Genomic DNA, 14,433 nt, shown 5'->3' on the forward strand with positions numbered 1-14,433 from the left:
TAGTTTGTCATCATTCAAGACAGATGAGCTACAGGAAGCATCACTGCTTGAACATTTATATAGATTAAACAATTTGGAGCTGGTTTAAAACGCAAGCATAATAATGATTTAATGACCTCGATCTACAAAGGCAGTTTAATACTAAATATATGCATCAGCTGTCAGACGCCGTTATCAAACTGCACATTCCTAACCCCATCGGTTCACATTTGATAATGACATAGTATGTTTTATAGCATTGCATCACATGGATGAACAGAGCTGGTAGTGATATGGCCTGAATGTAAGTATAATACAAGAATGTCAGACATCATGACTAAAGAACAAGCACTGTATGTATAAATTGTCAGCAAGTAAAATACTGATCTGGAATCTTCACCTGTTTTAAAAGTAAAAGATGTGGAAAAACCCATCCTGGTACTGGATTTGTGTATACATATCACCCTATACACTTTGCATGCAGGTGCTCAGGATAATTTTTCAATTTAACCAGAAAACTTGCATTGAGGCTTTAAAAATGAGCAACTTAGATGCAACAAAAAGCCCTTCAGTGATGTAGTTTGACACTCTTGTTATTAATACCAGCCATCGTTCAATCTTTAGGCTTGTGGACCAGGGTTTCTCCAAGAGCCTCCAGCACTTCTCTCTTGTAGTCTTCAAAGTCTCCATCAATCTGGTTAATTGACTGGTCCTCAACTACCCACAGCTGGCACTGGGTCTCTGTGATCAGCCTGGCATCGTGGCTCACAATTATCACAGCTAAAAATATATTAAATGTTAATATTAAAACATTTTACCCCCTGGTTTCCACCTTCATTATATATACAGTTCAAGTCAAAAGTTTACATACACCTTGTAGAATCAGCAAAATGTTAATTATTTTACCAAAATAACAGGGATCATATAAAATGCATGTTATTTTTTATTTGGTACTGACCTGGATAAGATATTTCACATAAGACATTTACATATAGTCCACAAAAGAAAATAATAGTTGAATTTATAAAAATAAAACCCTGTTTAAAAGTTTACATACACTTGATTCTGAATACTGTGTTGTTACCTAAATGATGCACAGCTGTGTTTTTTTGTTTAGTGATAGTTGTTCATGAGTCCCTTGTTTATCCTGAACATTTAAACTGCCTGCTGTTCTTCAGAAAAATCCTTCAGGTCCCACAAATTCTTTGGGTTTTCAGATTTTTTTGTGTATTTGAACCCTTTCCAACATTGACTGTGATTTTGAGATCCATCTTTTCATACCGAGGACAACTGGGGGATTCATATGCAACTATTACAGAAGGTTCAAACACTCACTGATGCTCCAGAAGGAAAAAAAATCCATGCATTGTGTTTCCTTCTGAAGCATCAGTAATAGTTGGAAATGAGTCCCTCAGTTGTCCTCAGTATAAAAAGATGGATCTCAAAATCATACAGTCATTGTCATTTTGCAGATTCTGCAAGGTGTATGTAAACTTTTGACTTCAACTGTAGTTTATCAATCTTACAGAACATCTGAATGGGCTTACATGCACACAAGATTATTTGCCACAACAAATAAAATGAATGCCATTTGTGTTATACATAATACAACATACCTCCTTTGTATTCATTGATGGCTTCTGACAAGGCATCAATCGACTCAATGTCCAAGTTGTTTGTGGGCTCATCCTGTACATATGCATGGAAATAAAATGTTAAAGTACTCATTTTTAATTAAATTCTTGAGACATTTAAAACATTTACTCCTTACCAAGATGAGGACGTCAGGTTGCCGACAAGCAAGTTCAGCAAATACACATCTTGCTTTCTGACCACCTAAATACAAAACAAAACCGAAACAAAACAGGACAATTCAGAAATTTTTTTTTTTAATGATGGACAGATGAGTTTAAAAATCATAAATGAATGCATTCCCATAATGCTTACCAGACAGTTTGGAGATCTGAATGGTGTGTGCGTGGCTCTCTAACCCAAAGCGACCCAGGCACTTCCTGGCATCCTGGTATTGGAGGTTGAAGTTCCTCTGGAGGTACTCTGTGGGAGACTCCTCCATGTTCAACTGATCAGCATATTGCTGGTTGAAGAAACCTACTTTCTACAGGCACAGGCAGAAGAACAAACCAAGTCAAGAAAAGGTTAAACAACAATAATGATAAAAAGAATGATTTTAGACATCTGCCTTACCAATCGATGGTTCTTCCTCATCTCTCCTTTTGTCTACAATGAAAAAGCATCAATTATTTCCATGAAGGACACAAATTAACAAACAATGAGTACACGATGGTTTTTCTCAAAGTTTATTAAAGGATAAGTTCACGTCCAGATTAAAAATTTCCTAATAATTTACTCAACCCTATGTGATCCAAGATTCTTTGGTTCCAAGGTTCCAATTCAAGATTCCAAGGTTCATGTCTTTCTTTCTTTAGTCGCAAAGAAATTAAGGTTTTTGAGTAAAACATTCCAGGAACTTTCTCCAAATAGTGCACTTCAATGGGAGTCAACAAGCTGAAGTTCCAAATTGCAGTTTCAATGCACATTCAAAGGGGTCTAAACGAATAAGAGTCATGTCTAGCAAACTTATCAATTATTTTCTTAAAACAATAAAAATTTGTATACTTTTTAACCACAAATGCTCATCTTGCACCAGCCCGACTTCACGCATTACATAATCATGTCATAAAGGTCACGCGCAACGTAGACGGAAGAACCCAGTATTTACAAAGCGAACATGCAAAGAAAGTCAAACGCCCTTTACAAAAAAAAAAAGGTAAAAACAACAATGTCGGACGATTTTGAAATTGGAGGAGGTGTGACCTTTTCAACATAATTTACGTAATGCGAGCGTTTGTGGTTAAAATGTTTTTTAAGAGAATGACCGTTCGTTTCGCTACATAAGACCCTTATTTCCTCATGGGGAATCATGTAGAGCACCTTTGAAGCTGCACTGAAACGGCAATTTGGACCTATTGGCTATCCTATTATCCTATTGGCTCCCATTGAAGTCCACTATAATGGAGAAAAATACTAGAATGTTTTACTCAAAAACATTAAAAGGTTACTCCACCCCAAAATGAAAATGGTCATTAATCACTTACACCCATGTCGTTCCAAACCCGTAAAAGCTTTGTTTGTCTTTGGAACACAAATTAAGATATTTTTGATGCATTCTGACAGCTTTCTGACCCTCAAGTAGACATCAATGTAATTAACATGATCAATGTCCAGAAACGTAGGAAACGCAAACGGCGTATGCTGTTTTGTGTCAGCTGTGCCACGCAGATACTTATTCTACACTTATATACACTTTGATTTAAATGAAAACAACGTATTTAAACGCCGTTTGCGTTCAGGGGATACAGTCCAAAATGAACCTACAGTGATGCGGAGGAGACAAATTGTTAAATAAAGTCGTCTTTTTGTTTTCTTTGCGTACAAAAAGTATTCTCGTAAAATTATTTTACTGATCTTCTTGCTATGTTTCTGTTGATCGTGTTAATTACATTGCTGTCTACGGGAGGGTCCGAGAGCTGTCAGAATGCATCAAAAATATCTTAATTTGGGTTCTGAAGACAAACAAAGCTTTTATGGGTTAGGAATATAGAAAGACATGAACATCTTGGATCACTTGGAGGTGAGTAAATTACCAGGAATTTTTTGTTCTGGATGTAAACTTATCCTTTAATATAAAAGCATTTTTTTTAACAAATATGAATACTTTATAAAGATAACAGGTACTTACAGGATTTAATTTTCCGGTCAGAAGCAGGAGAAGTGTACTTTTCCCAACTCCATTGGGCCCAACAATACATACTGAAACAGAGAAAATGAACTTAAGCTTGTCGCAACATTCTCTTGTGAATATATTCTCCACTATAATTAACCTGGTAGTCATAATTTCTATAAACATCTGTGACTTACTTCTGGACTCCATATCTATACCGAAGTCCACATTCTTGAACAGAGGCTTCTGGCCTTCATAACCAAAGTCAACACCTGTGAGTAAAAGAGAAAATACATCAAACTGGTCATCAATACCCAACAAGTTACATAAAAACTACATGCTACAATGATTAAAAAAGTTAAGGACTCACTGTGCAGGCCGAGAATTGGTGGTGAGAGCGGAGGAGGATCGGGAAAGGTGAATTTGACGGTATATTCTCTCGGCCTCTTGAGAAGCTCCGTGGCCTCATGGCTCTCCTCCTCCGGCCCTTTCTTCTTCCCCTTCTGCTGTTTCCTCGTCAAAGCCTCCTTCGTCTGTTTCTCCTGAAAGTGAATGATGGAGAATGAGTGGAAGAGTTTAAGAACACTAGAACTGTGAAGAACTTGAGGAAAAAGTCAAGGACTTACAGCTTGTTTGGTGGACTTTCCTCCAGCCTTCAGATCTTTGAGCTTTTTCTCTTGTTTCTCGTACTGCTTCAGAAGTTCTTTCTGTTTCTGTATGTACATCTTCTTAAATGTCACTGGAGACATCAAGTAAACATAAAATACAGTAAGATAATTAAAATTCTTTTGGCAGATTTCATCTGTGTTGCTGTTCAGAAACAAAACTAAACTCACGGTAGTTGCCCCTATAGTAGTAGAGTTTCTGGTTGTCCAGGTGAATGATATCTGTACAGACATCATCTAAGAAACTCTGGTCGTGGGACACAATTAGAAGAGTTTTCTTCCAGCTCTGTAAGTAGCTAAAAGAGAAAATAGAAGTTATGAGCTGATTCCTCAGTAGAACATAGAGTGCAACTTATTTTTTACTGAACATTGCATTAAATATAAATACATCACCTAGACAGGTTTGTTTACTTAATAGCATCACTTAAAGCAAAAGTAAGTACTTGTTAAGCCAGATGACAGCGTTAAGGTCCAAGTGGTTAGTGGGCTCGTCCAGCATCAGCAGAGTGGGCTCCATGAACAGCGCTCTGGAGAGATAACAACAGAAAAACTATAATATCCAATTTCTCATGTCAGTGAGAGTGGATTTTAATTTAAATTCATAAAATTAATAAATTAATGCACTTGTGCTCACCTAGCCAGCGACACTCTCATTCTCCAACCACCAGAGAACTTCTTAGTGGGTCTGTTCTGCATCTCTGGAGTGAAAGACAGACCAGCCAAGATCCTACGAGCTTTAGCCTCCGCTGCCGCTGCTCCGATTGCCCTCAACTCCTCATAAACCTGCGAACAACACACACAAACACAGTTATCCTTCAATACTCCATGGATCAGTGTACTTAGAGAATCTTAGCGAGCTGCTCTCATCTGACCTTGTCGAGTCTCTCAGACACGCTGTCGTCTCCTTTCTCCAGCCGACTCTGTAGCTGTCGTTCCTCCTCTAGGAGTTTCAGTCTGCGCGTGTCGGCCTTCAGCACCGCCTGAACTGCAGGAGTGTCGTCCGCCACCACCTCTGAGGAACGACGAAGAGAAAGAAGTCAGGGATTGGTACAGCTGGATTCACCATATTATATCATGCACAAAATAGACAGCTCAAATAGTGGGGATAAAAAAATTGGGAATAGTTTACAGTTATTTACTATAACTAAAAACTAAATAAATATGAAAAAAAAGAAACTTATTTTAGCTACACAGAAGTTTTAGAATAGTAAGATTTTTATTTTTATTTATTATTTTTATTATTTTAAGTCTCTTCTGCTCACAAAGCTCACATTTATTTGATTCAACGTACAGCAAAAATAGCAAAATTCTGAAATATTTTTACTATTTAAAATAAATGTTTTCTATTTGAATATATTTTGAAATGTAATTTATTCCTGTGATCAAAACAAATTTTAGCATCATTACTCCAGTCTTCAATATTTAAAACCATTGAGTACAATTTTTTCAGGAGTCGGTATGTGGAATTATAATACTATTACATAATTATGGAATTATAATACTGTTACATAAATTGATACTATTATTTAGCAAGGACGCTTTAAATGTGATGATAAAGAAGTGATGATAAAGACATTTATAATGTTACAAAAGATTTCTATTTCAAATAAATGCTGTTCTTTTGAACATAATAATAACAATAATAAAAACAATAACAATAATAGCAGCTGATCAGAATATTACAATGATTTCTGTGGTAATGGTTCTGAGGTTTCTAAGGTAATGATGCTTAAAATTCAGCTTTAAAAAAAAACAAACAAAAAAACAACAACACAGGAATAAGTTACATTTTTAAATATATTTAAATAGAAATCGGTTATTTTAAATAGTAAAAATATTTCTGTACAGTTATTTATTGTACTGTTTTTGTTGTACTTTGGATCAAACAAATGCAGGATTGGTCAGCAGAAGAGACGTTTTTAAAAAAAAAACATGAATAACCTTACTGTTCAAAAATGTTGACTGGTAGTGGAGTTTAGATTATGATAACTAAAAATGTAATAAAAATGAATAAAACATCTCAAAATATATTAAAAAAATAAAAGTGATAAAAACACAACAAAATTAGTTAAATATAAACTAAAATTAACACGAAAAAAAAAACTATAATAGCATTACAGTAGTATATAGTATAATAGTATAATTATACAAAAATAAATTTTATTTGATTATACTTTACCTTGCTCACAAAGCAGCACATCAATATTGGGAGGAATGCTAAGAGCTCTGTTAGCAATGTGCTTCAGTAGAGTGGTTTTCCCTTTCCTGATTCAAACAGAAAACAGGTTATACTATCATAACACTTCCAAATTGAACAAAATGCAAAAAAAGTGCAATGTAGTAATTCGCAATATTCAAACCATCAACCCACCCATTTGGTCCAACCAGACCGTATCGTCTCCCAGCAACAATCAGAAGGTCTGCGTTAACAAACAGCTCTTTACCGTGAGCTGAAATGCTGAATCTTTCCAGCTAAAACAGATAACAGAAATGAGTACATAGCAATAGGTGCTTTCAATATTCTCAGAGGAAATTTCCTGTTAGTCTAACCTTGATGTCTGAAGCATTTTCCAGCATGGCCTGTCGAGAGGACAGCTCAGCCTGAGAGACGGAGAAGTCTCCCTCAATGGCGTTCTGAGCTCGTACACTAGCTACCTGACGCTCATACTCCATCTGCACAACACAACAGGAAGTGTCTACAATCAGTGTTGTTACGGACAATGAAAACTAGAAAACTAAAACTATTATATAGTTATTTGAAAGCTGAAAAAAAAAATGAAATTGTTAGCTGAAATAAAATAGGTTTAAGAATATGTTGATACATATAAGTTAACAGTTAATAATACTATAATATTATATAAATAACACTTCTACAACACACATTTGAGTATTCAGAACATGCATACGGTACCATTTTCTTTTTCTTCTTCTTCTCTTTTTTACTCAAGTTAGCGAAGGGGTCATCCTCTTGTTTCTCTTTGGCCAGCTCAGCTGCGATTGCATCCTCTGCACTCTACAGGACAAGAAGCAGGACATCAAGGAAAATAAGGACAAAGACACTGAAAGTGAATGAATAAACACTTGGAAAATATGAATATTACAATACATAAAATGAGAATATTATTGTACCATCATTGTGTCATTTTCATCACTCTTTTCCTCCTCTTCTTCATCATCACTAGGAGGAGGGCGAGCAGGCTTCCCTTTCTAAAAATCACAAAAAAGACACACTATGGCAAAAGCATTTAACTTGGAACATTACACACAGTACACACACATATATTAGGCAAACTTAAACTTTTATTTTGTATGCAATTAATCGCAATTAATCGTTTGACAGCCCTATTTTTAATGTTTTTTCAGTCTTTCCTGCTCACCAAGCCTGCATTTATTTCATCCAAAAAACAGCAAAAGCAGTAATATTGTGAAATATTTGTACTATTTAAAAATCACTGTTTTCTATCTGAATACATTTTAAAATGTAATTTATTCCTGTGATCAAAACTAAATTTTCAGCATCATTACTCCAGTCTTCAGTGTCACAAGATCCTTCAGAAATCATTCTATGTTGATTTGCTATTCAAGATTTTTTTTATTATTTTTATTATTATTATCAATATGTAAAACAGTACTTTTTTTTTTTTTCAGGATTCTTTGATGAATAGAATGATTCAAAGATCACCATTTATCTGAAACAAAAACCTTGTAACAACAAAATATTATACAAATAAATAAATCATAAATGATTATACAAAAGATTTCTATTTCAGATAAATGCTGCTCTTCTCAACTTTCTATTCAAAGAAACCTGAAAAAGAATGATTTCTGAAGGACTGGAGTAATGATGCTAAAAATTCAGCTTTAAAAATCACAGGAATAAATTGCATTTTAAAATATATTCAAACAGAAAACAATTTTAAATAGTAAAAATATTTCAAAATGTTACCGTTTTTGCTGTACTTTGGATCAAATAAATGAAGGCTTTGTGAGCAGAAGAGGCTTCTTTATAAAAAAAAAAATCTTACTGTTCAAAAAAATTTGACTGGTAGTGTATAAAGATTTTTTTTATGAGTTAAGAAATTAAAACTTTTATTCAGCAAGGACGTAAAGATTTTTATAATGTTACAAAATTAACATTTCAAATAAATATTGTTCTTTTCAATTTTCTATTAATCAAAAAAATCCAGAAAAAATATCATGGAGTCATGTGACTGGAGTAATGATGCTAAAAATCATGAGATGCTAAAAACTGCTGAATTCAGCTTTGCCATCACAGAAATAAATTACATTTTAAAATATATTCAACTAGAAAAATTTTAACTGTAATAATATCATCTTAAGCGAGATTCCAAATCACATATGCACATTTTATACACACACAGAAGGGCTGGGCGATATGGGCAAAAAAATTATCACGATAATTTTTTTTAATCACAATAATTTTTTTCATATCAGTCGATATCGATAATTATCACAATAAATGTAAAATCTTTATTTCTTTCAAGTTTAAAGTCAGATTTTTGCTCCAAAGTGAAAGTTGCAGAAACCAGACCATTAATTTTCCTTAATAAATAAATAAATATCTAAATAGAAAAATACATTTCTGCATGTTCTAATTAGTTATATTGTTTCAAATCAAGAAACAGGTTTGGGTTGTCTAATAATGATATTGATATAATAATAATAATAATAATAATAATAATAATAATAATAATATCACTTTTTTGTCTCTGCAGAAGAAATGCACATTTGATAGTAGCTTAAGGATGCAGAGGTAAATTTTTGTTCATTATCAATCAGTAACATCTGTAAAAATTGTAGCAACCTCAGTTTTATATGGTTACATTTATTCTATAAATACATTTTTTTTAATTAAGCACTAGTCTCCCATAGTAGCAATCATACATTTTTAATCATGATAAACACAGTTAAAACCGCACATAATGGTATCTCAATAACATGGTAAAATATAACTACTTGGTTTAATAGGTAGCCTATTACATACATAGATACATATACAAAAGAGAGCTTAATCTGACCTTGGGCTGTTCCTTCTTGCCTTTCTTCTGAGTCTTCTCTTGTTCTTTCTCTTCTATTTCATCTTCCTCCTGTCAATATTAAGATTCCCTTTAGGTTGCACACACTTTCATTTTTTTTTTTTACTGGCTTTTCAAAAGAACTTGTATTCATCAAAACAAAAGTCACACACCTTAGATGGTTTAGCAGCAACCTTCTTGCCCTTTTTCCCTCCTTTCTTTTCATTCTCGTCTTTCTTCTCCATCTCTTCGTCTTTTTCATCCTCTGAGGCCTCCTGTGTTTGAGAGAAGAGAATCAACCAAAGACCCTGGAGTTAAAACCAGAGCACCGCTCACGGGTCAGACAAACAGTAGTGTCAGTAAGGCAGATTGGAATGTATAGAAAAGGGTTAGTTTCCATGATAAATGAAGCACCTCCGTCATGTAGCAAAAACGAATAAAAACCGCAAGGTAGAAGAAAGAGAGGAGATGTGAATTTTGAGGAAAGATAATAGTGAATAGGAACATAAAGAAACAATACCATGTACCTACCTTTATTATCTTAGGTTTAGCCTTATCTTTTTTCTTGCCCTTGGTTACCTTCTCAACTTCCTGAATCACATACATACACGTACAGAAACAGGCACATGTGCTTATAAATGTAGATGCATTTAAAATACAGCCCAATGTGTTCTTCCCTTCTGTATCCATCACAAACAATGCAATCTTCATTACTGGAATGATCTGAACTGACAATGATATGAATCAGCCTTGCAACAGCAAAAAAAAAACCTAAATCAAGACAGATGACATGGGTTACATAATATCCGAAACTTCAATGACTGAAACAATGAGTGCACTGGTACTGATCTGGAAAAGAAATGAATGAATGCAAATGAAATGAATTCCACTGGGAATGTTACAAGAGAGAGAGAGGACATGAGGGAGAGAAAACTGGAATAGGACTGAAAGAGCAATAAACACAATATTAGAGAGGATTAGTTATGTAGTGTGTGATGCATATGTACTATGATTAGGTACATTAAATATGATGACGCTGTAAAGATTATACATATAATGAACAGTGACAGTACAAAAGGTCACTGATAACTATTGAGACATTGTGCAAATATTAATTAAACACTATTCTCTTTATAAGAAAATGGATATGAGAAAAACTTTGTACACTACCAGTCAGAAAATTTTTGAACAGATTTTTCATTTTTAATGTTTTTAAAGAATTCTCTTCTGCTTTTGTAACATTATACACTATACCATTTAAAAGCTTGGAGTCAGTATACACTGCCCTCCAAAAGTTTGGAAACACCCCTGGCAAAGTGTGGTTTTGGACGATATCAGCATAAATCCTTATCATTTTTTTGGTGCAAATACATTAAAGTAAATTGACATTATCATTGAAGACCAGCAATAATAATTTTCATTTTGATTACATAATAATGCCAATATATACATGTCAAAGTCAGACATGCCCTTTTGCCAGCTGTGATGCCTGGTCACTGGTTTAAACTTGGCCCAGGTTTTTAAAAGATTTTTGGGTCAGCACACCTTAATAGCTTCAACAACTGATTGCCAATTAAGTTTAGAATACAATTAATTTATGCCCAGATTATGCAGAGCTGTAATAGCTGCTAATGGTGGATATTTTGATGAATCGAAAATGTACATTTTTTTCTACGTATAAACTGTTTGTGTAATAAAATATGTATTATCACAAATTAAAAAGGACTCATGCCAATATTGTCCAAAACCCCACTTTTCTAGGGCGTTTTCAAACTTTTGGTGGGCAGTATAATTATTTTTTTTGGGGGGGGGGGGGGGGAGCAATTACAGTAATTAATACTTTTATTTAGCAAGTATGTTTTAAATTGATCAAAAGTGACGATAAAAATGCTACAAAAAATTTTATTTTAGATAAATGCTGATCTTTGGATCTTTCTGTTCATCAAAGAAACCTGAAAAAAATTCTACTCAGCTGTTTTCAGCATAATAATAAATGTTTTCGAGCAGCAAATCAGCATATTAGAATGATTTCTGAAGGATCATGTGACACTGAAGACTGAAGTAATGATGCTGAAAATTTAGCTTTGAAATCACAGGAATAAATGACATTTCAAAATATATTCAAAGAGAAAGCAGCTATTTTAAATAGTAAAAATATTTCAAGATGTTACTGTTTTTGCTGTACTTTAGATAAAATAAACGCTCAAAATGTATTTGTACTTTCAAATAAAAAATTAGTTATTTTAAAACCAACTAATGTGGGTTAAAAATTAAAAATGGTAAAAAGAAAAAAAAAAAAAGCACAAAACTTAAACCTAAAAAAACCCCTCTGGATATGAAACTAAATGTGTGATGTTTACACTGCTTTTATGGAAATGCTGCTTTGAAGCAATCTGTATTATATAAAGAATTATATAAATAAAACTGACTTGCATTATACTTGTTCTATACTTATAAATACAACGAGTGACTCTGAAATGGGAAACACACACCTTTGAGCTCTTCTTGCTTTTGGGTTTATCATCATCATCATCATCATCATCATCATCATCACCTGCGTCCTCTTCATTATCATCATCATCATCACTCTGCCCCTGACTCAGAGCAGCAAATATGTTGCCACCCTGATAGAAAGAGTTAGACAAAAGTTAGATTGGATACCTTTTTTATACTTTTCTATACATTGTGCAGCTGAAGGTAAACTACTCTGAAGAGAAGTACTGCATAATATTTCAAAGAAACTCACTTTGTTTTTCTTTCCTCCTTTGACCGGAACAACAACTGCAAAAAAAATAAACCAAGATGTTAAATATGTGGCGCGATGTGTGACAATATGTGATACTGGCACAAACTAAGTTTGTCATTACCCTCTTCCTCTTCTTCATCTTCATCACTGGGCTGGACTGAGAGTTTCTTGAGACGCTGCGTGACCTCTGCATCATCATCATCCTCATCGTCTCCGGGTTTCCCTTTCCGTCTGTCTTTCTTTTTCTTCTGAGGCTAACGGCAAATGACAAGGCAATTCAAAAACATATTTAATCAAATATATTTTTATTTTATATAATGCATTTAAAATCACTGGAATTAATTAAAATAATGCACCTGTTTCCCTTGTGCCTCTTTCACTGGTGGCTGTTCTTCTTTTTCTGGTTTATTATCTGATGCCAGCTCCTCAAAAAACTGTAAGGATGAAATTAAAAATATAAAAATACAGAAATAATGTAATAATGTACACCACCAGTCAAACGTTTTTGAACAGTACAATTTTTAATGTTTTCTAAAGAAGTTTCATTTGCTCACCAAGGCTGCATTTATTATTAAAATACAGAAAAAGCAGTTATCTTTACTATTTAAAATAATTGCTTTTTATTTGAATAGATTTTTAAAAATGTAATTTATTTCTGTGATCAAAGCTAAATTTTCAGCATCATTACTCCAGTCTTCAGTGTCACATGATCATTTAGAAATCATTCTAATATGCTGTTCAAGAAACATCTTCTATTATTATTATTATTACATTAATATTTAAAACATTTGAGCACAGGTTTTTCAGGATTCTTTGATGAATAGAAAAAGCCAAAGATCAGCATTTATCAACATTTTTTATCAACATTTTGCTGTTTTTGCTTTACCTAGGATCAAATAAATGCAGGCTTGGTGAGCAAAAGAAAAAAAGCAATTCATATCTTACTGTTCAAAAACTTTTGACTGGTAGTGTAAAAATAATGTTGATTTTTAAACTTCTAAAAAAAAAAAAAAAAAAAAAAAATCAGTCATGAATCAACAAAACTGAAAACTTACACTTTTCTTCCCCTTTTTATCCTTCTTTCCTTTTTTGACATGTTTGTCTAAACAAAGAAAAATCATTGTTTTAAGCACAAACACAATGAAAAAACACTCAAATGAACATATGCTATTTGACAGCCCTATGACAATGCCACAGAAAGAATTGGCGTGTGTACAGGATTTAAAACAACAGCTCTCTCACAAAACCTAGTGAGCTGCCTACTTAGACAGCATTTTGGGCAGCACTGGCACGTTCTCAAAAAATGCTGTCTGGTTAGGCAACTCACTAGATTTTGAAACACAACCGCTATTTTAGCGTTTAAAGCTTGCGCATAGTTGAAACATGGAGCAAAACACGAATAGGGTCTTAAATTATGTCAGGCTGACAAAATGATGCAATGACAGTGAAATATCAAACTCCGCACCACCATAAACTCGCTTGTGTCGTAAGCTAATGGGCTAAGCACAATATATAGCAATTTAATACATTACAACCTCTATATCGCCACTATACCCAGTGAACTATATTTGTAATTAATAGCAGACCTGTCATCATATAAACTTTTTCAATATAGTTGCATCATATTGATGTCGTTATTATTATCAGATTGTGGTGTGATAGAAACGCATGATCTTACCTGTTTGTGGTTCATCATCACCCTCCCACTCAGCGACTTCTTTTGATTTCTTTGGCATTTTTCTGTTAAGCCTTTTCTGTCACAAGGAATGAAAGTACGGTATGTTAAATGAGACTCAGGGATGTATCACAGCTGACAATGCACACGAGCACACTGTAGCTCATATCACATGCGGCCTATCCGCGCACTGCTACAGACATTCAAACGCCGGGACCTCGGTTTGCGACAGCGCCACACCCTCGTTTAGGCCGCCCAAGGTATTGCACTAGCGTTGACTGAAACGAGTGATTTCAAAGAAAAAGTTGCTACCGTGGATAATATAATGTAATATAATATAATGTAATATAATATAATATAATATAATATAATAATATAATATAATATAATATAATATAATATAATATAATATAATATAATATAATATAATATAATATAATATAAAGGTAATACTTTAATTTAGTGTCCATGTTACATGTGCTTAATATAGTAGCAATAAAAAAACTTCTGTAAACTGATTTTAAAGAAAATGTTATTTCCTATAATATGATATAATAATATAATATAATATAATATAATATAATATAATA

At 33.5% G+C, this 14,433-nt stretch overlaps 1 protein-coding gene across 2 annotated transcripts; it reads right to left on the reverse strand.

Moving 5' to 3' along the window:
* Nucleotides 1–98: 98 nt before the first annotated feature.
* Nucleotides 99–14,056, reverse strand: abcf1 (ATP-binding cassette, sub-family F (GCN20), member 1). 2 transcript variants are annotated; one of them, XM_051136500.1, is made up of 27 exons: nucleotides 13,847–14,055; nucleotides 13,224–13,270; nucleotides 12,525–12,602; nucleotides 12,290–12,422; nucleotides 12,169–12,203; nucleotides 11,915–12,046; nucleotides 9,954–10,013; nucleotides 9,596–9,697; nucleotides 9,426–9,494; nucleotides 7,516–7,593; nucleotides 7,298–7,399; nucleotides 6,937–7,059; nucleotides 6,758–6,858; nucleotides 6,566–6,651; nucleotides 5,259–5,398; nucleotides 5,021–5,169; nucleotides 4,830–4,913; nucleotides 4,558–4,682; nucleotides 4,348–4,460; nucleotides 4,092–4,263; nucleotides 3,919–3,993; nucleotides 3,740–3,810; nucleotides 2,185–2,217; nucleotides 1,927–2,095; nucleotides 1,751–1,815; nucleotides 1,596–1,668; nucleotides 99–759 (listed from the first exon to the last, which is right to left on the reverse strand). In XM_051136500.1, the coding sequence occupies exons 1-27, from the start codon at nucleotides 13,902–13,904 to the stop codon at nucleotides 593–595; spliced, it is 2,640 nt and encodes an 879-aa protein (XP_050992457.1). In that variant the 5' UTR covers nucleotides 13,905–14,055; the 3' UTR covers nucleotides 99–592. The 2 variants fall into 2 exon arrangements, with proteins under 2 accessions (XP_050992457.1, XP_050992458.1); XM_051136501.1 differs by lacking the exon at nucleotides 9,954–10,013 and having other exon boundaries at nucleotides 13,847–14,056.
* Nucleotides 14,057–14,433: the final 377 nt, after the last annotated feature.

The sequence above is a fragment of the Labeo rohita genome, chromosome 19, assembly GCF_022985175.1.
Source record: "Labeo rohita strain BAU-BD-2019 chromosome 19, IGBB_LRoh.1.0, whole genome shotgun sequence".
NCBI classification, from domain to species: domain Eukaryota; kingdom Metazoa; phylum Chordata; class Actinopteri; order Cypriniformes; family Cyprinidae; genus Labeo; species Labeo rohita.

What these genes read in the sequence shown, in the direction of transcription:
- abcf1 (XM_051136500.1), bottom strand. Translation starts at nt 13,904, where the DNA reads ATGCCAAAGAAATCAAAAGAAGTCGCTGAGTGGGAGGGTGATGATGAA. An exon ending in AAGGAGGAAAGAAAAACAAA is followed by an intron (nt 12,047 to 12,168) that starts GTGAGTTTCTTT and finishes TCTTTCTATCAG; the next exon opens with GGTGGCAACATATTTGCTGC. An exon ending in GGTCTGGTTGGACCAAATGG is followed by an intron (nt 6,652 to 6,757) that starts GTGGGTTGATGG and finishes TGTTTGAATCAG; the next exon opens with GAAAGGGAAAACCACTCTAC.